The sequence below is a fragment of the Cupressus sempervirens genome, chromosome 3 (genome assembly GCF_028749045.1).
Source record: "Cupressus sempervirens isolate cs-2001-9-10 chromosome 3, ASM2874904v1, whole genome shotgun sequence".
Taxonomy (NCBI): Eukaryota; Viridiplantae; Streptophyta; class Pinopsida; order Cupressales; family Cupressaceae; genus Cupressus; species Cupressus sempervirens.
Genome location: NC_143120.1, coordinates 364,021,511 through 364,049,106, shown reverse-complemented (window position 1 = coordinate 364,049,106; position 27,596 = coordinate 364,021,511). Strand labels below are relative to the sequence as shown.

At 34.3% G+C, this 27,596-nt stretch overlaps 1 protein-coding gene across 4 annotated transcripts in view; it reads left to right on the top strand.

The window, feature by feature from the left end:
- Window positions 1–27,596, top strand: part of LOC149566500 (uncharacterized) — a 374,068-nt gene that overhangs the window by 105,350 nt on the left and 241,122 nt on the right. For all 4 annotated transcript variants that reach the window (XM_089819822.1, XM_089819820.1, XM_089819821.1 and 1 more), the window contains exons 5-9: window positions 7,890–8,393; window positions 10,363–10,482; window positions 10,592–10,652; window positions 10,726–10,808; window positions 10,947–10,991. In XM_089819822.1, coding sequence (XP_089675948.1) covers window positions 7,890–8,393; window positions 10,363–10,482; window positions 10,592–10,652; window positions 10,726–10,808; window positions 10,947–10,991 — 813 coding nt within the window. The remainder of the gene's footprint in view (window positions 1–7,889; window positions 8,394–10,362; window positions 10,483–10,591; window positions 10,653–10,725; window positions 10,809–10,946; window positions 10,992–27,596) is intronic.

The window sequence follows — 27,596 nt, the reverse complement described above, 5'->3', positions numbered from 1 at the left end:
TTTAACTAAGGAGATAATATCTTAATAAAGATATTAAATATATTATCTTAATAGGGACTCTTATATTGCCGACAATGGTTTTTTAAAATAGTTTTAGCTGAAAGAGTCGAGGAAGAGGCATTTTTGTCGGCTCAGTTCTTGCTGTGGAAGATTTGAAGGTATCCACAATTAGAAGGGTTGTGAGAAGCTTTAGGAGGGGATTGTAAACAATGGAGCATTAACTCTTATTTTCATGAAATAATATTTGCTCAGATATTTTCATGGATGGTTGGGATAGAGTTCCTTTCTCATATGGTTTTGAAGATTGAATACTGTCCTCTTACGTGGGTGCTTTGCTATTGGGTTAAGAATACCTATGGGCATTGAAGGAGTTAGCATTCATAGTAATTAAAGAAATTCTATGGAAGGCAAGGAGGCGCCTGTTACGAAGATATCACCAATTTGTGTCACAGGTGTATGAGTAGTTGCATTCCTATGTTGAGAACAAACCTTTGATGACTATTTGCACTCTCTTTGAATTTAGAATATTTTCTCTATGGAGCTGGAAGTTCAAGGTGTAGTTTGATCAATTGCAAAAAAGAGATACTATAGTGGCAATAAATAGAGAAGTATTTTATACCTTTGATTATTGATCATGAATTTTATGTAGTTAATTCATGCAATAACATAGGGAAAATCATGTATGCTTCTAGCATTTGTCTGTATATTTCTCTTTGGGACATAGGTTGAGTCTTTTACTAATCTCTCCAAAATGTTTCCAGGATGGATCGAGAAGCAACAAGATGATGAGAGATTACATAAGGAATTCAAGGCAGTAAGAGCTTTATGCATCTTGTAAGAGAGTCGTGTAGGCTGTAGAAATGAACAAATGCAAGGACATTGTTTGCAGCCATGGGATTGAGTTGATGGCACATAACTTCATTGAAGAGGTAGAAACTATATAGATTGTCTTTGCATTTGGGTTCTTCCAAGAGGAAATAATGACATTCAGGGGGAGTTAAAATTCCAAGAACTCAAGCCGACCTATCAAAGGGCTAAAGTGGTAGAGATGAGTTTGAGACTGAAAATATTTATAACATAAAGGGAAAGCTTGATGAGCGAAAGAGGAAGGACTTCTTTAGGCTCATTAAGATTTAGATGGAGCATGAGTGGAAGATGAAGAGTGCCAAGTCCTTTGTAGAGGATCAACAAGCTTATGTAGCAGTGTGATTGCAAAAAGTTCTTGGTCTGTCAAACATTGAAGTCTTGTATAATTTATTGAGATAATTTAGCTGTGAGAATGCAACCCCCTATTGAGAGGGAGTCGTAGCATTCAGTTGTTCTTATTATGTTCTATAATGAGTTCTTTGTGAGAGAGAACTTTGAGGTGCAATCCCTTGTTAATGAGTTTTTCTTTGTGAGGTGTAATTTTCCGAACAGTTTTGGTAATGTTCCCAAAAGTTTCGGAGATTTCCCGAACGGTTTCGAAGATGCTCCCAAACGGTGCAATCCCTTGTTAATGAGTTTTTCCTTGTGAAGTGTAATGTTCCGAACAGTTTCGCTAATGTTCTCGAAAGTTTCAGAGATTTCCCGAACGGTTTCGGAGCTGCTCCGAAACGGTTTCTGCTTTGATACCATTATGATGTTTTGTTCTCGTACTCGAATTAGGAAATCTCTCTCTAGACAATTTCGGACACCAGATGGACTCCGTACGTGATTAGTGCAGTGGCGTTGAGATAACGTACGGGTGGCAATAGCCAAGGTACAGACGAATTGAAGGCCGTATAGAACAGTCCGTATGGTATGGCAAGGGGGAGATGGTGAGCCGTACGGTGGCATAGAAGGGGCAGTATGGTGGGTGATGAAGTTGAGCCGTACGGGGTAGATGTGGCCGTACGTAGTGCCTGAAGGGGGGGGGTTACTTGGCCGTATGGTGTGCTTGAAGGAGAATGACTGGGCCATACGATGTGCCTGAGTGATAGACAGATGAGTGGATAGTGTGAAGGGCGTTGCCTGAATGGGACTGGAGATGGATGGTTGGAATTTGTAGGTGATGCACAGAGAGTTTTTGCAGACTAACAAATAGTGTGAACAAATAGCAAGATTGAATGTAGATAAACAACAAATGGAAATACACAGGACAAAAGAGGAGATCAAACCAACACAATGAATATTCGCAATATGATGATGCTCTGACTTGCCAGATCCGAGTGAAATGTTATAGGTGATGGAATAGGGTGAGGGTTGAATCCCATCGAAACCGGACAAACCAAATAGGGAAGGTCTTTCACTTTCGAAATGGCGAACAACAGAGAACTCCAATTGGAATTCGCAATACATAGAAAATAATCCAAATTGCATACCTAAAGACTACCAACAAGCCGTGCTTAAATACCCATTGGGAAAACTTTTCAAGGGTGTAGAAAGATAGCCGACGACAACACAAACTACGGAAACAAAATTAAAAATGGGTCCGAGATATATTAAATCAATCGGCCCATTAACAATAGTTTGATACATAATTTATTTTATTACAGGAACATTACATGAGGGAGAAGTTTGAGGTGCAATCACTTGTTAATGAGTTCTTTGAGAGGGAGAAGCTCAAGGTGAATCCCTTGTTAATGAGTTCTTTGAGAGGGAGAAGTTCAAGGCGAAATCTATTGCTCCACCATCTACGTGTAGGTATGGTGGATTTTCCCTCTATTATTAGGCATGGTGGAGATGCATTCTTCTTTAGGAGAAGTCTGAGGTGAAAGCAATCGTTCCACCCTTTGCGAGTAGATATATGGATCTACCCTATTTGAGGCATGGGGGAAGTCATGTGTGAGACTCCATTACCTAGTTTTTTGTTTCTTTCACCCTCTAGGAGTAGGCATGGTGAATATCATGTTGGGATAACTATATCACTTTGAGAAAATCTGTGATAAAGCTTTGTTGTTGACACACATGGGTATAGCCATTGTGTTCATCAAGATTTCATGAAATCCCCAAATGTGTCTCCTTTGCTAAGAGGGAGTGTTGATGTTTGTAGCTGTAGGACATATACTGATTACTTGCATAGTGCTTTTTTATATACATGTGTTTGGAAATATAAAAAGACATGCAACATGCAAAGAGATGTGCGTTTAGAAATATAAAGAGACTCACATTTGGAAAATGAAGAGACTTATGGTTATGCTATGAAGAGTCTCTCAATTCAAGAGATATATGATTTCTTTGTATGATGAGTTCTGTATTTAGTTAAAAGCAATGTAGTTAGACCTCTATTATTTAATAAAAGGGATTTTTTTGTGGCTGGGATTTTCCCCTCAAGTTGGAGGGTTTTCCTAGGATAAATTGTTGTGTCTTTCTGTGTTTTAGTGTTCTTTATTTTGTTTATTGTTGTTTATCTTTATTTTTTGGAAAAACATTAACAATCTCTTGAGGGCAAACAATCTATGGTTGGGGAGGACTAATGTCCTTGAAATAATTAAATAGTTAAATTGAATTAGTTGTTTGGTTGGCCTTGAAATTAAATACTATCTTTTTAGGCCCCTTTTTATTTATTAGTTTGTTATATGTTTGGTCGCATTGACAAATTTGTAACCCTTTAGGAAACTTCTCGGAGCCCATTTGTAAGGCCAAGTTTGGCACAGTAGTAGCCATAGTGAATTTGATTGTTAATTAATAATTATATTTGTAAGCTCCAGTTGGAAGTTCAACATTGTCTACTATTTCAGAGTTGCAAGATCCTCCCTACTCTGGCACTTTGCAATTTGGGTGGGAATTAGACCTCACTGTATTCTACCTAGTAGATTGTATTTTGGGAGTCTTCAGTTGAAGGAAGAAGCATTGTAACTCCAGAATAATTTATATTATTTGTTCCATTTACTCATCTCTATTTGATATGTTTGTTTGCGAGTTGTGATCTTTGTTTATCCATCTGTGTTCATTTTGACTATAATAATAATTATTGCATCAAGACATCCAAAAAGTATCGATGAGACTTTCATCGTCATCCAATTGATACAAACCATACACACGTAGCATCTATTAGCAATTGAAGGAATCCGTACATTGTGTACTTCCAGTATACGAGCTTGTTGTTCCCACCATATAGGTGGAACATCTCCATCGTATGACCAATAGTATGCCCACCGTTTAGTGAGACCATTCATTGGATTCCTTTTGCCGTATGCCAAGGGAGTCATAGATTTTTCATATGGCCTTTCCTGTACACTCGAGGGTGCACAAAATTTCTATACAAGATTCCTTCTAAAGAGGAGTATGCTATCCATTAGAGGTGTCTCAGGAGTGCAAAGAGGGGTAACCATACGGTTAGGAGTGCCATACAAACTTTAGAACATGGTAGGCTTCCTTAGGTATCCATCCTAAGACTAATTGTGGAAAATTTCTCAAATCTTCACTAAAGAGAAATTAGTAATCAATTCATATCCTTCATGCAACCAAAGAACAGTAAAATAATGTTATTTTTTTGTTGGAAATAGTTTACTGTAGTTATATAATTTAGTAGTCATTTCAATTAATCTAAGCCTAAAGTCACTTTAGTTAATTATTTAATATTACCTTCTAATTTATCTATTGGCAAAATGTTTAGCGCTCCCCTCAGGATTCGTGACAAGGGCTTAGCAGCCTCTAGTCTACTATACGTTGAAAGGTTGTATCAGGCACTAACAGGTCTATCTTTTCATGCAGTGACAACCCCACTCTAACAAGTTGTATTAGAGCTTGCTCACAGGTTTAAATCCTCAGACCCTCGAGTAACGTTGAGGGGGCGATTATTGGCAAAATGTTCAGCTCTCCCCTTAGGATTCATGACAAGGGATTAACCACCTCCTGTGTACTATAAGTTGAAAGGTTGTATCAGGCACTAATAGATTGTTCTGTTGGTGCAACAACAATCCCACTCTTAACATTATCTTTTATGTAATAAATAACTTTAGTTCCTTTTGCTCCATTTTAACCTTCACAAATAAAAAGGGACACTTCGATATGTCATGGCCCTACCTATTGAGAAATATGGCTGAGATAAAGCAATTCCTTATTTGAGATGTATTAGAATCACAACGATCATACTGGAGATATATTCATGTTATATTTAGATATGAGTAGAGATACAATATGAAACAAACCTTTGGTAAGTAGCTATGACATTGTGATCTATATTGTCAAAGTGATAAATAGAAACTCAACATAAAAATTACAAGACCATTCATTCAAAAACAAAATAAGAGAATGAAATAACCATTATATTTTCACTTTCGGTTATTTATAGTATCATCTAATTACATGCAACATCATTATTATATTGTTTGAGTCATATTTAAGGGGATGATTTCATCAAGGTCAAGAAAATTAGGACAAATCTCCGATCTTTTCTCTTGGCCAACCTATATCAACATTATCTTGAAGAAATAGAACTTATGTTATTCTAGAGAGTAAATTTTGTAGCATTAGAATTACCAGGGAAATGCAACCCTTCATGAGAAAGGAAATAAATCACGCGGGAGTTCACCCCAATGGGAAAAGTATTCACATCCTTTTAAGACCACTCAAACTTATGGTGCATTATGGAAAATTCACTAAACTACTTAGGGTGAAATTTTCTTGAAAAATAGCTTTTCGTCTATTCATTCAAAGAAACTAATTGCGGTCAACTGAATTGTTTGCCAAAGACTCTTATAAATGTCCTTGATCATCTAAGAGTCTGCAGGAAGAGGTTCTTATTAAAAGATAGAATAGTAAAAAGGAAGTTGAGTTCAACTCAATAACCAAACCCAAGAGTTAAACCCTCCAGCTACTGAACATTTTCAAAAAATGCATACAACCGTCTTCTCTTCTCAATACACAATGTAAAAAGCATCTGCACTACTCAGCTGGCTTATGTATGCTAGCTATCCCTACATTTTGTGGAAAGAAGGTTTTTTATTTTTATTTTCTATGTTTAATCATGAACGATTGGAACAATCAGCATGACATTGTCCTTGTTTGATATGCATTAATTACCATTAATAGACTGATTAATGAATTATTTTTAACAATGCATGACAATTCCAAATTCTCAGTAAAAAATATTGAAACAGAAAAAAGTACAGCTGATAAGGGAATGCATTGTTTTTTTCACTTCAACAGTGTGTACCAGCTTTGGCTTTCAGTTCTATTATCTGATTGTTATTCTGAAATGTGCTGATCAATTTTGAGAAAAGTATAGTACTTGAGATGCAGATGACAGAGAATACAACACGACTGTCATAGTTGTTAAGAACAATCATTCCATCCTTTTGTTCCACTTCAGTCAACAAAACTACAGTGACTTTTATACCAATTAAAGCTAGCCATCCTTCTTGGAATAGCTAAAGGATATTCCTGGTAGGGACTCTAATAACACTTACAGAAAGTAATAATAACGAAATGGTAGCCATCATTGGCTAACAGATGTAGGATATTACCCTTTGCAAGCCTTCCAGAGAAGGAGAAATACAGATGTAGCAAACAGTTTTCAACTTCACAATCAAATATATTGATGGAGGATGATGATTCTGAGGTTAAGTTGAATGATGTGGAATCTAAGTTATGATGTACATTTTATCTGCCCAATTTTGACTCCCAGATTCTTGAGCCTGTCTCTCTTGTTGATTTCCGATTGGACATAAGTACCCACTTAGAAATAAATGAAATTGGCAGTTACAGTAGGACAACCAATGCCTTGCTTGAGAAATTGTTGATACAGGTATTGGTGACGATTGATGAGCCTATGAATGTTCTTCACAAGTTGAGAATTGAGAATGGTAAGATCAAAGAGGCTGAATTTGGATGTCCTGGAAAGATGTCATCCCAGTTCTCATCAAAATATTGGAACAGATTAGAAAATCACTTGTCTCCATGGGAGCTTTCCCAAACAGGTAAGAAAACAACTCTTATGAATGTTACAAAACAATCAAATTCAGGATGGAGATTTTAGAATCCAGATTACTTTTTAACCTCAAATTTTCCACATGGCCGCATATAGTTTTCCCTCCTTTTTTAGCAGCTATCATCAAAATCTAGTGATTAAAAAATCAACAAGTTTATGAATTACTCAAATTTAATAAAGCAAAAATATCATGGAACCATTATCTCCAAAAATATCTTCTAAAAAATATGAGTGCCTGCTGAAAAAAAAAGGTGTACTTCATGGGACCTGCGCTAAGAACCCTTCAAATTCCTTATTTCTGAAACTCTGGAACCTCCTTTTATGTACTATTTCATAACATGGTAATTGGCAGTTGGAAAGTTCAATGCTTTTGGAATTTATGAGAGATCTATTCTCATTGTAAGTATATTTATATAATTTTTTTGTTCTTTATTGAAAACACAGCTTTAGTATTAAATATGTTTTGAAGAAAGTGGAAACTGCATTTAACATATTTGGAGCAAATGGCCAATCCTTAATAGCTAAGACTGCCAACTAACACTAAGATCAAAAGTTGAAGCTCTTCAAGATATAAGTTATGCAAATATCATAGTTATTGTGTCAATGTTTTTTCCCAATTTCTACTAAGTAGTTTCACAGAGGTTTGACAGATTTTATTTTAGACAAGCCTGTTATATGAACATCCCATTTTGATCCACCAACTTGGTGGTGTCAACTGTCTTTGGAATATCAAGTGTGAATTTGTTTTCGTGTACTTGAGGATTAAAAATATTCAAAATTTCAATTGAGGATTAATAAAGCATGTTGAAATGCATTACGATAAAAGTTTTTATTAATATCTTATTGAAGGACAAGAATGTTGTCAGATTCTTGAGATGTGTAACTACAACATTCACTTCTTAGTAAAATGTTTTTGGTACCAAGGCATATTTCTTATCACAATTTTGATGTTTTTCTTTTCTCATTTTACTGAACTAGATTTGTTTCTTTGCAGATTCAAAACAAAATACCTGGAGAAGCAGTTGAGCATGTTGTTCCACTTGAGGTTCCTGGGACAATGGAAACAATTCCAGCATCATCATCTTGTTTGAAAGATGCCAGTAATAGCATGCCAGACGATAAGGCAACATGTGAGGTTTCTGGTAGATGTCCAGTCAAGGATATCATTTCTGAAGTCAATGACCACTACACATTGATCAATCAAATACAGACTTCGACCCATAAAAAAAACCTAGATTTTGTTGCCTCTGAAATGAAAGGCCCTGATGTGGTTCACCAGAAAAGTTTAGAAAATGACAAAATTTCAACATCTTCCTCTATTTACAGTGAAAAGCCAAAGGATTCAGACAGTGAGCTTGACCCATATAGTTCAAGTCTTGAATATTTGGATGATGCATTCCAAGTCCTGTCTCTGAAACTTCGTATTTCAAAGGCACGCCATAAAGATAATTTGAAAGAAGCATTTAGCAAGAAGCAGCGGTCCTCCCAATTAAGCAATGTAAGTTATGAAATGATTCCAGAATGAAACCTGTTTTGTGAAATGGAAGAAATTTGAGGCTAGGTATACTTTGTAATTAGAGTTAGATATTTATATTATTTCTTTTGAATTTCCATCTTTCTAGTCTATGTTAATAAAGGATAGTTAGTAGTAACTTTAGATATTAATAAAGGATACTTATTGTAATTAGAGTTCAATTTTTTTATTAATTCTTTTGAACAGCAACTTTAGATATTAATAAAAGCAAATTTTTTTGTTTAGTTTATTTTTTTATCACATTTTGCTCCAGTTAGAGATTATTATTTTTTTGCTCTTAATTTTTTATTTTGTTGATAAGGATAAAAGTCTTACAAGAAAAATAACTTATCTAGGTTTTCTACTTTGAATTTTTTGGATTGTGTTGTCTATTAGATTTAACAGAGATTAGTAAATCCCTCTGAACGACTTTTAGATTACTTAGCCGACTCCTGGAATCTTCTCTCATCAATAAGGATATATGTATTAAAAGAAAATAGGATTTCTGGTTTTCTATCCTAAATGTTTTTTTATTATGTTGCCTGTTGATTTAACAAAAATCAATGAAGCCCCGAGAACAGCTCTTATGTTTAGTTGACTAATTTCTGGAATCTGCTCCTTTCAATAAGGATAGATGTAGTACAAGAAGAAAAGGATTTGTTATTTTCTATCTTAATTTTTTTGGATTATATTTGCTCCATTTTAAAGAAATTAATGAAACCACTAGAACAGCTTTTAGCTTTACTTGATTGAATCCTAGAATCTTCTATTACATCATTTGCGTCAAATTTGTTTGTATTTATGGAGCTAAATTTGTCTTAGTTCATGTTTATTTTGTTTGACTTGAACAAGTGTTTCATAATATCATATTAACATGATAGCGCACTAATGCTATGAAAGAAGTACTGGCCTGCAAAAGTTGTACTACTAAGAGACAGGTGGCCAACTAGGAAGATGAGAAATTAGAACACAGAATTATCTCATGGGAAAAAATTAAATATCAGAACTACACAGTCATCGCCTTAAGAACACCCTCCCCTACTAATAAGATTGTAGCAAAGCAACATCTGAGATGACAAAAGGACACTTTTTGGATGGCATGGAGAGACAAATGGAAACCCCACAAAAATTCATGAAAATGGGCACAATACCCTTCTTAGAGCTTTAGAAGTATCCTTCACAAGTTTAGTTAACATCTATTGACATCAAACGAACTTAAGAATACATATTCAAAGTGGTTGGAACTCCTTGATTATGAGCCATAAAATAAAGTGGATCTCCAGATGCCAAATTCAGAATAGATAAGGCTTCCAATTTTGCCTTATTTCGCAGTCAACTCCACCACACTTTTTGGACTTTACCAAGGGACAAACCATGATTGCAATATGAACTTTTCCGAGACCACACGAAACCATTGCCATACACAAAATTACCTACAACTTTGCAGTAGTTGAATAGTGAAGGCAAAATTATCACTGGGTCACCAATACCATCAAGGCAATTTAGATAACATGAGAAAATAAAAACCATTGTGTTCTTCACTGCAAGAGAACTAGAAAAATATCTCTTCTATCCTCTAAAGAGTTCAAATCTTATTTCTCAACCAGGCTTCACCTCATTTCTGTCTCCACTGGCAACATAAAGATCCCTTATTCTCTTTGGAAAAATGCTAATAAAGTTTGAGAACAGAAAACATGGTGATGAGAGGCATATACGAGCTATGTCTCTCTCTCCCTATAAATTCTGATGATGCAACATTTGTACTTGCCTGCCTTTGTTGATTAAGTTAACAGATTTTTCTATTTCTAGTTTGTGGTGGCTTGCCCCCAAAATTTATTTTTAGAGCATGCATTTGTTGTTGTTAATTATTGTCATGGATTTATGCCTTTTCAAGTGGAGCAAGTATTTTATTCTAACTATACATTCTTTCATGTTATTCATGTTTTTATTCAAGGACACAAGTATTCGTGAACTGCAAGCAAAGCTAAAGTTTGTACAAAGTCGACATGAGGAGAGAATCAAACTTACTGAGGAAGCATTCAACCATGGATACAGGGAGCTTCCTCGATTGGAAGTATGCTAATGTGCCCATTATTCAAGTCATACCCAAAGATAGGTTTATTTTAATTGGTTGGTTGTTGGTGGAGCTAATCATGGTGGTAACAAGTTGCTGTGTTCTTCAGGTGCTTGCTACAAAGCTTGGATTGGATACATTTGAGAAAGGGGTTATCCTTATGCTCACTGGTAAATTGGAAACTTTTGTTTCAGATATTTTATGATTGAATGATAACTTACGAATCAGTGGTTCACATTGCAGCCGTATCAATATCACCAGTTGTGAAAAGTATTTTTCAAGGTGATGCTGGAGATGGGTTTTATTATTCAAGTAAATGTTTGCAGGCATGTTGCAATGTCTCTTTAATCTTTCCAACTTATTCTCTAGTTTACTCTATGAATAAAAAACTATTAGATTTCTGTACTTTGGGGTTGTTAATGTGAATAAGTTTTATCATTAATGGTTACTTTTGTCTTTGCTAGGTGAAAGACTTTCTATCAATCTTCTTCGATTCCTTTAAGGAACAGGTATTTTGGGTTCATTTTAAACCATAGTTGGGTACATTATTTGGTGAATATTCAGCACATTGGCAATATGAAATCAAAAAATGACTTATGGTTTTGATGGTAATGTTTAAGTTTTTTGAAGAATTTTGTGTACTAATAAGTTTAATGATTTTCCAATTTGAATGAAATTTAGTTTGGAACTTCTAACCAAGGAGCACAAATATTGTTGTGTATATTGAAAATTAAGTTAAATAAACATTGTACGATATTGCTAGAATTGGCCTGGACTTATATTGTAATGGGATGGCTAAGTTTTTATTGTAATTTGGACAAATGTTTGACAAAATGGCAAGTAATGATAAATGCCAACATGCTGACTTTTTACTTGCTTTAAAATAAGCCAACTGGGACATTTTCTCAATACAATTTCACCAAAATACATTATTCAAATTTTGATATATGAATAGGCTTGAAGCAATATAAAATTTGACTATATATAAAAATAAAAGACAATTCTAAGACTGCTGTTACAGATATATATATAAATTCACATCTGTACCTTTTTTAGTTGTCAATTTTATTTGATACATCTGTTGGAAGAATAATATAGATGACAAATACCAAGTTTGTAGCCTGAATTATGTAGAATATTTAAGAACTTGTGTGAAAGCTGATGTAGAAGACATTAGACCACCTTAATAGACAACACTTCCTCCTAGAAACCTCATAACTCCCTTCAAATCCTCATGCCACCTTCATTGAGTAATGAACAGAAATTTGAGTGATGGAGGTTGTAAAACTTGGTTCGGAAGCCTCCAAAACCTGAGTTTCCTTTCTTCCTGCTCCACATGGGTCACTCCCGATGGGATTCAAGCTCCGTTGCAACTCAAATGAGCATCCTGTCAGCATACAAGGAATTAATATAATTAGCTGCTCTACCTTATCTCACTCACCCACTTCTGCTTGCATTTGGTCTTATCAAACTGAAGTGGCCAGATAATGTTAAATGTGTAGCCACTAATGCTTTATTTAGGATAATGAACTAGCATTTGAATGCAAACACTTGTAATCTTCAATCTCCACTAACTCTTTATCACCAAGGATCCTGAATTGATTCTTTGACACTTAAATGTAAATGTTCACAATCACCATAATCTATTTGCACACAATCCTGTATTAGTCCACCTTGAAGTGGCTAGGAGGTTGTTCATCCTCAAATCAATATCAACATAGGGTTTTCGTCTCAATGCAGTTGATTAACAATTGCCAACTCTACAAACTAGGGTTTTGCAAATGACTTGCCATGAATGAACTTTCTTCTTTTTGTACACTTTTTGAAAATAATAAAATCTTATTTCCATAACTTTTTACTTTTCCATCTAACTTGACTTTTTAGTTAACATTATATTTTGGCCACATAAAGTTGCATTTTTTATTTCACTATCTAATTTTATAAAGTTAATTAAATGTAAGTTTGAAAATGTAGACGCTATAATTTATTTAAGTAATATTCCATTTTGACATTCCAAAAGGTCTACGAGAATTAAAATAGGCTAAGTTTTGTTTAGTTTTAATACACGTCTCATTTTAAATGCGAACCCTTTTTTTCGTTGTTGGATAGGTTTGGTTTAGACAGTGATTTCGTAGCCTTTGGCCCTGTAATGTTCCTATCATAAAATAAATAATTAATTAAACTTTTGTTTATGGGCTGATTGATTTAGTATATCTCAGACCAATTTTTTATCTAATTGTTTCCGTAGGTGTGGCCTTTGGCTATCTTTGTAAACCCTTGGGAAGTTCCTCCGAAAGGTATTAAGTTCGGCATGTAGGTAGCAGTTAGTATGCGATTTGGATTATTTCTTTGTACTGTGAATTCCTGTTGGAGTTCATTATTGTTCGCCATTTCAGAAGTGAAAGATCTTCCCTACTTGGCTTCTCCGATTTTAGTGGGATTCAACCCCCATCCTATTCCGTCGGTGTATTACTTTGCTTCAGATTTGGCAAATCCGGAACGCCATTTTAGTCTGGAATATATATATATATATATATATATATATATATATATATATATATATATATATATATATATATATATATATATATATATATATATCTATTTGTGTTTATCTCAATAGACTCTAGTGTCTCTTTGTACACTTTCCTTGAGTTGTCAATTCCATTCTGGAGGACTTAGTTATAGCGAATCAAAAGAACAACACCGCATGACACCACCTCTATCACTATACGACTTCTTAGGGCTTCTTATTAATTACATTTTAATATTTATTAAATGATTTACAATTCCATCAACAATATCAAATAATCATAATTAAATGGTTATATAAAAAACTCCATTTTAACTCTTGTTAAAATATAACTAAATGATAATCATATATTTATTACTTGTAACCATACTTGAATGAATAAATATATAATAAACTATATCCAACTAAAAATTTAAGTATTCTTAATTATATAAATGATTTTTTTTTAAAACCCACTTATATTATGTATTAAAAAAATGATTTACTTAATTTTTAAACTAAATAAATAAATAAATGATTATTTTTTATTTTCGATTTTTTTTTATTTAATAATTTCAGAAATTAATATTTTATTTTTTTATTTTTAAAAATAAATCTCTACATTCTTCAAATTAATTCTTTTTTCCCATATATTAATTCTTTTTTCCCATATATTAATTCTTTTTAAAATTTTTTTTTATAAAAATATTATGATGCTCACATGCAAGTCGACACACACACACACACACACCAAAGGATATATATTCTCAACTAAAGATCTAGGGTTTAACAACTATTAACATAAACAAGAATTTCTCCTCACACAATAAAACTTAGGAAGTCTTTCAAATCCAAAACCTGAAACATGTAATGTTCCCCATCTTTTGGGCCTTCAATGGAGTTCTTAGCCTTTCATTCTCCGAAGGCTAAGTGGAGAAATAAGGAGAAATAAATTAAATTAAAGTCAATAAATAAATAAATCTAAAGGTGACTTTATATATAATTAATTTAATCTGCTAGAAGCACAACTAATTGTTGTATCGGAAAGCGGGAAGCTTCTAGAGAGTGCATTTTCTAGAAGCACAACTAAATATTGTATTGGAAAGGGAGAAGTTTCTAGAGAGTGCAATTAAATAATATTTTATTTCCTTCTAGAAGTTTGAAGGAAAATAATAAATAGAGGCAAGAGCTTCATTGTTAGGCATCCAATTATTGTCAATTGCATTTGATATAAACTTGGGAGAAGAAACTAAGGGTTTTTGATTTCAGTTAGCCATTGGAGAGCGTCAATTCTTTAGTGTTGTAACCATTGAGGTGGTGAAATATCCACTGAATTTGGGATTCAGGAGAGCTTCATTCTGGAGTTCTATTTGTGCTTAAATTGGAGAATACATTTATTGCTGGCTGCTACAATGTCATGAATAGTGCCATGAATAGTACTGCACTATAGTACTTGGCTTGATTATGATTGCAATTTCATCTCCTTCATTGGGCGATTTGTATATCAAGTTCTACAATCAATTTGCATCATTTAAATTGGTCATTTGGCATTGTAAAGGTGGCTGTCATTAGTAGCTGCAGATGCACATTTTATATCAGATTTATAATATCATTTTTACTCAGATTTTTGGGGTTGCAAAGCCAAGAGCCTTGGAATATTATGTTAAGCATTGAATTAGAAAATATCTCAGTAAAGGAGTGATAAGTTGCAGGTCTCTATATTTGATGTAATGTGCATAACTATATCTTTCATGATTGACATAATAGTACGCATGCCAAGTGTTTGACAAAATACCAATTGGCTGTAAGTGCACATTTTTCATTTAGAATTCATATATATGCATTTAAAAAGCCAAAAGAGAATTGCATATGCACTTAGTTCATTTTATAGATATAGTAGTAATCAATTACATGCTTTTAGATTCCCTTTGATATCGTTTCAAGCAAGCATAATCAGTCTGAAACTCAGAAACAACAAGCATAGAGATCGTATTGAAAGTGTTTGACAATTCTCCTTGACCTACAAATCAACAAGTTGAGGTTCGAATTGACAAGGGATATATAATGGTATCAGAGCTTGCTTGCAAAGTGTTTGATGAAATGTCAAACAACTGAACTAGAAAAAGAATTTGGTGTTTCTTGAAGTTATAACCGGTTGGGGTTATTACAAAACAATAGAAACCATGCAACAATCAATTCAAAAACCTTCAACAACCTAACAAAGACAATGCAAACAATCTTTTTGAAAGAAAATTGTAAAAGGGATTTCAAAATCCTACCTTAATCTACCAAATTGATTTGCAATCACAAAGAACAATTCCAAAACTCCTCAAAACTTTGAAGTTTTGAACGAATTCTTTAAACACCCAATTCTAGACAATCTCCAAAACCTGATAAAATATAATAAAATAATAACTAAAAAACCCTCTAATGTAGAATGACACAATAGGTTCCTAAAATTAGAAACTCAACATGCAAAAAATAAAATAATATTTTAATAAATAAATTCTTAAGTCAAACTCACTTGACTTAAAATTGAATAAAGAGAATTCTCATTCATGCAATCACTCAACTTTAAATGTAACTTTATATTTCAATTTTTACTAAATTGAATGTGCAACTTCAATTGCATATTAATATTTAATTAACAAATAATATTTTAGAATATTAATAATTAAATACCAATTTATTAATATGCCTTTAATTTCAATTTTGCATTTAATAATTAATTGAACCCTCTATTTCTATAATTAGAGTTTTTAATTAACAAATTTTGGCTTTTATATTCTGCAATGTACTCCAATCCTTATATTAATAATTTTTTTAGGCTTATACCTTTGACCTATAAAAAATGTATTGAATTAATTCTTATTAATTAAATACCCTCATACTTAATATTTCAATGATTAATAAGGTTTAATTATTTAATCACATAATCAAACCTATAAATCACTTAATATTTTAACAAAAAAATCACATCAAACCACATGACATGCCAACATGAAGAAAGATCTGACTAAGTCGAAATACCATAATCAAGCTCAAAGACAAGGTTCACAAATTCATGTCACTTTGATAACTTGAACGAGAAGTCAATTAGATTCTTGTCCACTATCTCAGGACAATAAATGGCTTGGGTTGGGATTTGGATCTATATGTTATCTCCCCTCTCTTACCATTGAGATATTGCAATAAGATATGCTCATTCTGACAATTTGGGGAAGTTGATGTTGGGTACCTACAAACCTGCATAAAAGACTGACATGTATATATATATCAAGCAAACAATGTTGGAGATCAATACATTGTGTAGATCTTGCTAAGCAAGTGACTACAACTCCGTCCCTCAACCACATCAGACATGTCAAACAAAACACAGAAATGTACACACTAACTATATGCATGCAACTATGGGGTCAATAGAACCATAAACATAAATAACATCATAACATATACATAATCACCATGAAATAACCAATGCACACATGGAAAGTGGTCTAAAAGATTTCAGCATCAATACTAAAATGTAAACTATGGGAGGGGTATTAGACCATGAAAATGGGTCAAACTAACCTGTCTGTAGAATCGATTGAGATAGAATGAGTTGGTTGACTTGCATCAGCCAGACTCAACTAGCTTGTCTAGTTAGCGAAACTCGTCTGACCTGCCAAGTCCCGAGCTCATGACTCAATGTGGGGTAGCAACAAAAAAAGAAAAAAAAACATTAATTGAATGCAAAGTCTTTGAATTTTCTGGTTTATTGCTTTCTCTCAAAGAAAAAAAATAACATTTTTTTAATTCAAACACAAGAAAGAGAGGAAAAAAGGGATAAGAGAAAACTAATGGGATTTTAGAACATATACCAATAGATCAGTTGGGTCTCAGATATTGATTGTGGATTGTTTGTGCAAGTTAGTAGTAGCAGCGATGATACAGGAGGCTAGAGTGCAAGGAGACCCATTGGAGGAACTTGAGGCTAAGAGTAAGAAATATGAAGATGAGGATGTGGATGTCAATGAGGCTAGGCCTTAAACACAAACAAAGATCATGGTTGCAGAAGCCTCTAGGACCTATCTCGGACATACATGTAGGAAGTTTGTAGGTCAATTGGTCATTGATATAGGCTACTTTGAGCCTTAGTTTTCTAGGCTCTAGATTTTACTTTGATATATGTTTTGAACTTTTGATTCTATGAATTTCATATTCCATGAATATTGTAGACATTTGACAACAATACTATTATATATTTAATGTGTTATTTAGTTTAACTTATTTCCTTCAAAAATTTGCATTTATACTTATGTGATTAGTGTAAACTTGTATAAGTGTGAAAATTAGCTTCTATTTATCTCAATTATTGAGGTTCTAATGTTAATTTATTAAATGATGCATGAGAAAAGTTTTAAATCCTTAAAATTTTTTGAATTTCATGGGTTTTTCAATTTTCTAATTCCGAACGCTAAGTTTGAGTTTGAGTAAAAAATCATCTTTCCAAGTATGAGGTAAGTCTTAAGTCATGTAACAGTGATCATTCTGACTTTTGTGGCAAGTATCTAGGTTAAATAAATATGGACAAGGTCATAGTTTTTCATGCAACTCTCAATAGTTAATTGGATGATAATACAATTATTCACTTAATTATTTTATAAAGATGATGTGGTAGATAAGCATCAGCCTGCAACACAACAATAAGTTGTGAGCCTCTCATCTGGGATGTCTTGGGTTCGTATCTACTCAAGCTTGACAAATAATACTAATCAATTTCAATAAATAATAATAAATCTAGGCTTTGGTCTATTACCCATCAAAAAGAAAATATTATGTGGTGGATAAATTATTTAACTAAATATTATATTTAAATATTTAGTTTATTAAATAAATAAAATAGTTATATATTTATTTAAATTAATGATAAATTATTATTAAGTCAACAATTGGGATTGGGTGGGATAAAGGTGACGGGTCATTTTATCAAATAAATAATATGGGAGATTGGAGGCGCTCTACAAGTGGGCCATTTGGATGATAAGCCCGTACATGCAATGCACTCGTTGTAATGTCCCCATTTTTGCCAGCATTCAAGTTTTAGGGATTAGCCTATTATTGTGATTCTCATAGGCTAATTATTGTGGATAGTTGGTCTTTTGAAGCAGTGGCTTGGCTTGGGAGGGTCTTGTCTTCTCCACAATTCAATAAGCTATATGATAGTTTTTGGCTTAGATTGGACTTTGTTTGGGCTTAGTTTTGTGTACTTACTATTTGTGGTAAGTGGAGTGTTGATTGAGATGGACCCTTTCTATATTTGGAAAGTGCATTTGGTCACATGGAGAAATAATAGGTATGACTCCTATTTCAAACAACATATTTAAATGATGAGTATTTTGGGAGTTATTATATTTTTAATGGCCAAATTATTATTAAATTATTAAATGGCTTATTATAAAGTTATAATTTAACTTTATAATTTCACTTGAGGGTTGAGTTATCATTGGAAAAAGCTAATTAGTTAAGCCAAGTCAAGTGAAATAATCTAATGAAAGTTTTTAATTAATGTTGTGTGGTGAAGCTTCTTGAGTGAAGTTACATTTTGGCAACGAAAAGGGCATTTGGATGTTATAAATACAAGCCAATTTGTTGATAAAAACACACTTGAATATTAATTTGTTTTTATTGCCTTTGTGGCTTTTTTTAGTTTGAAGTTTGTGCCGTTGCTGAAGTATAAGGGTTTGATTTTGGGCGTGGATCTAATCCACAGCTGAAGTATTGTGGATTAAATTATGAGATTTGTTCAAGGCTAAAAATTTGAGTCTTCTTTCTATATATGTTGTTGCTAAGAAGATGACGAGTTGGGAGAAAATTGGTAGAATTAATTACTGTGTATTACATCTATTGCTGGGCATTGAAGATTGTCATTCCTTTTGGCATTACTAGGGCCTGCTATTGATCACCTATATAGCTGCAAAGAAGGTGATTGTCACAGTGAAATTTGGCGTTGCATTTCCAGATTTGGCGTCACTGCTGTTGGGGTTTTGGTATTTTCAGTTTCACTGTAGATTTGGACTGCAAAAACTATAGGTTCCTCATTATAATTTGAAATTGATTATTGTATTAGCATTCCAAGTTATCATTAGCTATCATTGTTAATTGAAATCTGGAGACTTTTACTAAGCATAGAAAGTGAATGGTAAATTGTTCTTGGTTCATCATTTGTAGAATCATAACTTATCAAGCAGATTTCTACTAGAAATACATAAATCATTGATTAGATAAGTCTAGAGGAATTTACATATATATTCAGTCGTACTGGCAAATATTGGAGTATGTTTTCCAAGTGTTTAACAAATTGCCAAACTCTTGAGTTTGTTATGAATTGAAGTTATTAAAGTTATAATCTAGATAGGGTTATTATAGCGGTACTAGAGCAGTTTCCTGCCAGCTTGCGAGAATTGGGCCCAGTTATTATTTTGGTTGGTGCTTACTTTAGAGATTGTTAGATTGATTTTGTGTTTCGGTTTTCAACATTATGGATGGTGACAGGAGGTTTGGGATTCATTATACCTACAAAGGGTGTACTTATCCGCCTAGGGATGGAGAATCTAAGATAAGGGGTGTTGTGAAACAGTTGGATGCGCTAGTGAATGAGCTGAATCAAAATTGCAAAAGGATGACCCAACTGATTTTGAATCTGAGATTTGAGCAAAGCATGATATTGCTTTCTTGAAGAGTGAAATGTGATGATACAGTTGCGGCTACAGATGTGTGGGACATTTCTTATGAGACACTGCATGAGTTGGGCACAGTTGAGGTGGAATATGATGAGAATTCATGTCAGGTTGAGTCAAATGATGTAGTTGTTGGCATGAGTTCCTAGGATTGTGTATTTGATGGTGATGCAACGATAGTAGGAGTAGGAGCATGCGAGGATACTATAATATCTGCAACCACTTTTGTGTGAGTTGAGCCATCTAGAAAGGAGTTTAACAGTATGCATGCAGTGGTTGTAGATGTGTGCCCTGATGATTGTACACGTCAATCATGATGAGGTGAGTGGTGTTGAGGTAGAGTCATGTTATAGTTCATATCAGCACAGTGGTGAGGTTCACTTCGTCACTTCGTGGACAATCCTATATTTGACATGGATGCAGCATTGTCTTATGACAATCTTCTATTTGAGATTGATGTTGATCACTCACCTAAGTGGAGTTGGACTCAATTTTCACCATCTATAGATTTAGTTCAGTTTTCTATAGTGGCAATTGGTGATGTTCCCATGACAACATATTTTGACGTGCTTTCTCTGGCCCGTAGAGTTTAAGTTGTGCAAAATGTCTTATCCTTACATGCCATTTATTATACTTCCTCATGGTTATTTACAATTTATCAAAACCATAAACTTGAGAAGATTCGAAGGGACTTCTTGTGGTTTGATGGTATGTGGCATAGCAAAACACATTGTGTTAGTTGGGAATGGTGTTGTACTCAAAGAAGCATGGGAGTAATGGGTATTAGAGATCTCAAGACTCATGGGGTGGCTTTTGCATCCAAGTGGTTCTTTAATTGCCTCAGTTGCAATGAGCTCTAGAAAGTCCTTATCAGGAATAACATCTTTAGATCGAAAGTTAAGAAAGAGAAGTTTAGGAAAGGCATTCCACTATGTGATTTTCGTTTTGGGTAGTTTGATTTTAAAGTTTTTGGCTCTAAAGTTTATGTTTCTCTTTGGAAAGCGTGGACTCAGGTGAGACATTTGCTCTATTCCAAGCATGTTGTGGAAGGTCCCCTTTTCTTTTCTATTTCTGAAGGATCCATTTGGCAGGGCATCTATCTTATTGATAAACCCTTGGCTTTAACCCAATGCTACTCCTCTAGAGCCTAGAATGAAAAGGGCATAAAATGCATTAGGGATCTGCTAATTGACAACTAGCTTGGAGATTGGGAGGCCTTAAAAGATAAATATGATCTACCATTTACTCGAAAGAAAACTTATACTCTAACCATAAAAGCTATAGGACCTATCTTCCCCGACAAAATTCTTAACTTTGAACAATTCATTCATCAATTAAGTGGAAGGATGAAAATGTGTTTTTTGATGTCTCTACCAAATTGATATATAATATGTTGAAATATAATGACTCTATTCTTAAGTGGATTGTAATGTCCCCAATTTTGTCGACATTGGAGTTTCAGGGATTAGCCTATTATTCTGATCCTTGTAGGCTAATTATTGTGGATAGAGGGTCTTCTGTGGTAGTGGCTTGGCTTGGGAGGGTTTTATCTTCTCCACATTTCAGAAAACTACAGGTTGGTATTTGTTTGGCTCAGTTTAGACTTCGTTTGGGCTTAGTTTTGTGTACGTACTATTTGTGGTAAGTTGGTGTTGATAAGATGGAACCTTTCTATTTTTGGAAAGTGGATTTGGTCACATGGAGAAATAATATTATAATAGGTATGACTCTTATTTCAGACGACATATTTAAATGATAAGTATTTTGGGAGTTATTATATTTTTAGTGGCCAAATTATTATTAATTATTAAATGACTTACTATAAAGTTATAATTTAACTTTATAATTTCACTTAAGTTGAGAGTTGAGTTATCATTTGAAAGTGCCATTTATTAATTAGTTAAGCCAAGTCAAGTATGAGAATCTAATGGAAGCTTCTAATTAATGTTGTGTGGTGAAAGCTTTTGAGTGAAGTTACATTTTGGCAACAAAAGGGAATCTGGAGGTTATAAATACAAGCTCATTTCATTGGGAAAAGCACGCTTGAATATTTATTTGCTTTTGTTGCCTTCGTGGCTTTTCTGAGGTTCTAAATTTTGTCACCCTTGCTGAGGTATAAGGGTCTAAAGTTTTGAGTTTGTGCATCAATCCACTGTTGAGGTAAAGTGGTATTGATTTGATTTGCAATCTGAAATTAAAGAGACTTCTCTGATTGTGTCTACTGTAGCTGAGAGGTAATTGTGTGCTGAGGAGTGTAATATTGGAATTCTAGGAATCTGTTTGTCTTCCATTTCTATATTACTATGGCTTGGAAGACTATGTTTTTGTTGGAGGTCAAGTTCGCTTATATCTACAATAGGGAAACCTGTATCAATGATTTGTCATCTTTATTGGCGTCAAAGATCTCTATCTAACATGGGTTTTCTAGCCTCTGCAAATTGAACACCAAAGCTATTACAATTTCTAGGCAACTTTTATCAGAAGATTGAGCTACATTGTGGGAGGACAAATTACTCTATCCGCCTATGATTAATATTGTTTAGACTAACATGTACAAGATTTGTTCTGAGCGCCAGTATTTCCTATTGTTAGTGTGGTGAATTTGCTGTGGTTTTGGGTGTGTCTTTCACTTTGCAAATTTGGGTGATTCACTGTGTGGTTGGGGCATAATATCCCTCACCATTTACACGACTGGAATAACTGTTGTTTGGAGCTGCAACATGGGCGACTGAGTTGGAAGCCAATGTCCATAATGGGCTGATATTGACCTGCAGTCTGTGCTGCTGCAAATGAAATCTGAGCGTTACAATTAATGCCAAGTTTGGAACTAAATGAGTTGTGTCTTAAGAGGCCATTGCCAGACACCTATATCTAGTTGTTGTTTTCCAGCTCAAGTCTGTTTGAATTTGAAGGTGTTATTTCTATAGATCGCATCACTACTTGGCATTGGCGTGTGAGAAAATTGGAGGTGGCAAAATTTGCTTTAGATTCAAGCATGTTGTGAGTTGTGTTGCTGATGATAATTATGAATTGAAGGTCAGATTATTTGATTCAAGTATAGTAAAACAATTGATGCTATTTGCAAATATTTTTTCTATTAGATGTTGGCATCGACACATTCAATAATTTTACAGAGGTTATGTGTTTAGAAACTTACCTTGAAATTTGATTGGGTTTGGGTATTATCATATTTTAGAGTGGCAATTTATAATCAAGGATAATACAAGTTGACAAAAGTTTGGAGTTCATTTTATCACCCTTTAATCAGTATTGCATGTTTAACAGAATGTTAACTATTGAATTGTAAAGAGAATTTTTATTATCTGAGCTATCACCGATAAGGGTTTTTATAGTGGTATCAGAGTGGTTTCCTGCCAGCCTACAGGAATTGGGCTCAGTTATTATTTTGATTGGTGCTTACTTTTGAGATTGTCAGATTAATTTTGTGATTGGTATAGTGACATGGATGGTGATAGGAGATTCAGTCCAGGTAGATATTATACTTGTAGAGCACATACTTCTCTGCCTAGGGATGGAGAATCTGAGATACAGGGTATTGTAAAACAGTCGGATGATGCAGTTGTTGGTATGAGTTCCTAGGATTATGCTTTCGATGGTGATGCGATGATAGTGGAAGTAGGAGCATTAGATGATATAGTCATATCAGCGTTGGTAGATATGTCTACGCCAATTGAGCCATCTATGGAGGAATTTAGCGATATGCATCCAGTTGTAGATGTTTGTTCTAATGGTGGCGCACATGTTGATGATTATGAGTTTTCATCAATTGCAGATTCGGTTTGGTTTTCTGTTGCGGCAGTTAGTGTTGTTCCTGTGTCCATATATTTTGATGTGGCTACACCTATTGTTGGTACAGTTGGCATGAGTGCATATGATTCGCTTGTAGCTACATCTTTTTCAATGCATGTTGGTGATGATCAGGATTCTAGTCCAATATATATTATGTGGGTGGATACAGGGAAGAAGAGGTTGCATAGATCTACGGAGTTGCCTTCTGGTGAAATTTTGACTTCTACATCATCAGCACAAGTTTTGGGCTTATATTGCAGGACATGTTGATGGTCCTGATGATATTGGCATACAGTTGGTTCAGTGTTGACGGGGATGCCATGTACTTCTTCATTTGAGATCTAGGTGGAGGTTGGAGTTCACCGTGTTGCCGGATTGCTTGAGGAAAAGCAATCTCAAGGAGGGAGGACTGTAATGTCCCCAATTTTTTTCAGCATTGGCGTTTCAAGGATCAGCCTATTATTCTGATCCTCATAGGTTAATTATTGTGGATAGAGGGTCTTTTGTGGCAATGGCTTGGCTTGGGAGGGTCTTATCTTCTCCACATTTTAGTAAACTATAGGTTGGTCTTTGTTTGACTCAGATCAGACTTCATTTGGGCTTAGTTTTATGTATTTACTATTTGTGGTAAGTTGGTGTTGATCGAGATGGAACCTTTCAATTTTTGAAAAGTGCATTTGGTCACATGGGGAAATAATAGGCATGACTTCTATTTCAAATGACATATTTAAATGATAAGTATTTTGGGAGTTATTATATTTTTAATGACCAAATTATTATTAATTATTAAATGACTTATTATAAAGTTATAATTTAACTTTATAATTTCAATTAAGTTGAGAGTTGAGTTATCATTGGAAAGTGCCATTTATTAATTAGTTAAGCCAACTCAAGTGAAAGAATCTAATGGAAGCTTCTAATTAATGTTTTGTGGGGAAGCTTCTTGAGTGAAGTTACATTTTGACAACAAAAGCGAATCTAGAGGTTGTAAATACAAGCTCATTTCATTGGAAAAAGTACACTTGAATATTTATTTTCTTTTGTTGCCTTTGTGGCTTTTCTGAGGTTCTGAATTTTGTCGCCCTTGCTGAAGTATAAAGGTTTGGAGTTTTGAGTTTGTGCATCAATCCACTGCTGAGGTAAAGTGGTATTGATTTGATTTGCAATCTGAAATTAAAGAGACTTCTCTGACTGTGTCTACTGTAGCTGAGAGGTAATTGTGTGCTGAGGAGTGTAATATAGGATTTCTAGGAATCTGTTTGTCTTCCATTTCTATAATTACTGTGGCCTGGAAGACTATGTTTTTGTTGGAGGTCAAGTTCACTTATATCTGCAATAGGGAAACCTTTATCACTGATTTTTCATCTTTATTGGCGTCAAAGATCTCTATCTAACGTGGGTTTCCTAGCCTTTTGCAAATTTATTCTTTCCATCTGCAAATTGAATGCCAAAGCTATTAAAATTTCTGGGCAACTTTTATGAGAAGATCGAGCTCCATTGTGGGAGGACAAATTACTCTATCCGGCTGTGATTAAGATCGTTCAGACTGGCATGTACAAGATTTGTTCTGAGCGCCTGTATTTCCTATTGTTAGTGTGGTGAATTTGCTGTGGTTTTGGGCGCGTCTTTCACTTTGCAAGTTTGTGTGATTCACTGTGTGGTTGGGGCATAATATCCCTCACCATTTACGCGACTGTAATAACTGTTGTTTGGAGCTGCAACCTGGGCAACTGAGTTGGAAACCAATGTCCACAACAGGCTGATATTGACCTGCAGTCTGTGCTGCTGCAAATGAAATCTGAGCATTACAATTAATGCAAAGTTCAGAACTAAATGAGCTGTGTCTTAAGAGGCCATTGTCAGACACCTATATCTGGTGTCGTTTTCCAGCTCCAGTCTGTTTGAATTTGAAGGTGTTATTTCTGCAGATCGCATCACTTCTTGGCATTGGTGTGTGAGCAACTTGGAGGTGGCAAAATTTGCTTTAGATTCAAGCATGTTGTGAGTTGTGTTGCTGATGATAATTATGAATTGAAGGTCAGATTATTTAATTCAAGTATAGTGAAACAATTGATGCTATTTGCAAATATTTTTTCTATTAGATGTTGGCATCAGCACATGCAATAATTTTACAGAGGTTATATGTGTTTAGAAACTTTCCTTGCAATTTGATTGGGTTTGGGTATTATCATATTTTAGAGTGGCAATTTATAATCAAGGATAATACAAGTTGACAAACGTTTGGAGTTCATTTTATTACCTTATATTTTAATCAGTATTGCATGTTTAACGGAATGTTAACTATTGAATTGTAAAGAGAATTGGTATTAAATGAGCTATCACCGATAGGGGTTTTTACATGGATTAATCATAGTTGGAATTTTGGTTTGTCTAATTCTTGATGACACCTTGTTCTTGATTTGTTTTGGCACTACCTTGGTGAGCCTAAGAAAATTTTCTTTAGATGAATTTTGCTACTTAAAATTTTTGCTATTGGTTCTAGATTGTCCTCTATTGGTTTGTAACCTGTTCAGTGTCCCCTATGTGATTGTCTTGAATCTTTTGAAAACTTTTTTTTTTTGAGTGCAAATTTTCTTTTGAAACTTAGTCTTTCTTTCTTGGTAAACCCTTAACATGGAATAACAGAATTGGAACTTCTTGGCAAGAACTATTAGCAGGTTTTGCAGAACCCTTTGGTATTAATATGAATAGATTTTTGTTTGTTCTTACTATGGAAATACTATGGTTTCTTTGGAGAAGAGACGGAGACCTTTTTGAAAACAAAAGAGGGTGCTTATTGAGTTTAATTCTGAACTCTCCCATTTTTATATAATGTCTTAGGTCTCTGCAGTGCTGGAAGTGCCAAAGGACAGGTTTATGACTTTATTTTGGGAGGGAGCAATGATCCTGCACAGGAAGGGTGTGCAATTTGTTCAATACTTCAATACTTACTCTGGCATGCTGAATGAAAAGGAAAACGAAAGGTTAAAAGTGTACACAGGAAAATCAAATTGGCAATAAGAATGAGAGGCAATCAAATCAAGAAAAGGGGGAAATCAGTGAGCACAACTGGCAAGAAAACATTAATGCTCAGGAAATTGTTAACCCCTCAATGGATGTCTTTGACAGTCACATACCCAGAACACAGCAACAATTGAATCAACTAATGGGAACGAATTTCCATTGCATCATTTTTGTTGCTTGTATATACATGCAATACAAGTATATTGACCAGCTGAGACAAGATGTAATAACATACATTTAGATACTTGGTTAATAGTGGTTCTTAGCTAAATGTAATGGGCACCCCTGAATTCCCCAAAAAACTAAACCAACTGCTGAAAGGAATTATGTCAAACAGTTTGCATTCAACTTCTTATTTCTCCATTTAATGTTTAAAACCCTTATAACTTCGGAAATCAAACATTTATTTGTTTGATGTGTTTTGTGCATGGAATAGGAATCATACAACCTAAACAAGAAAGAAACTACAATAATATGCAAAGTGGAAAATGAACTGCTGCCGATAAAATGTAATTTTCAGAATTTAATTAAATCAAATACGTGGCAAATTATCAACTCACTAATTACTCCAATATCATTGGCATAATACTTCAACCCATGCTTTCGAACTTGCTGCTACAGTGACGTGAATAGTACCGTGTGAATAGTGTTGTGTGAATAGTGCTGTGTGAATAGTGTCGCGTGAATAGCGCCGCATGAACAGTGCTGCTACAGTACTTTGTCTTTCACTACCTTCATAAAATCATTCCCTCAAAGCGGCATAAGTGTCGGACAAGTAGTAAAGAAGACATGAACAAAATATCAAATCCGCTTGTAGCTGGAAATGCAACCAAACTACCTGATAGCGAAGTTGATAGCAATGGATTCCAAAGGCCAAACCCCAAGGGAATGATGTCTAGAATGTCACAAGAGAGAATAGATGTCCTCTAATGCCAAGAATGGATCTGCAACTCACACACCAATTTCTTCTCATATTCAACATCCCAACAAGGGCCACAAGCTCTCCTTTTTATTTCTACTTCATAGGGTCAATCCACTTTTCACAA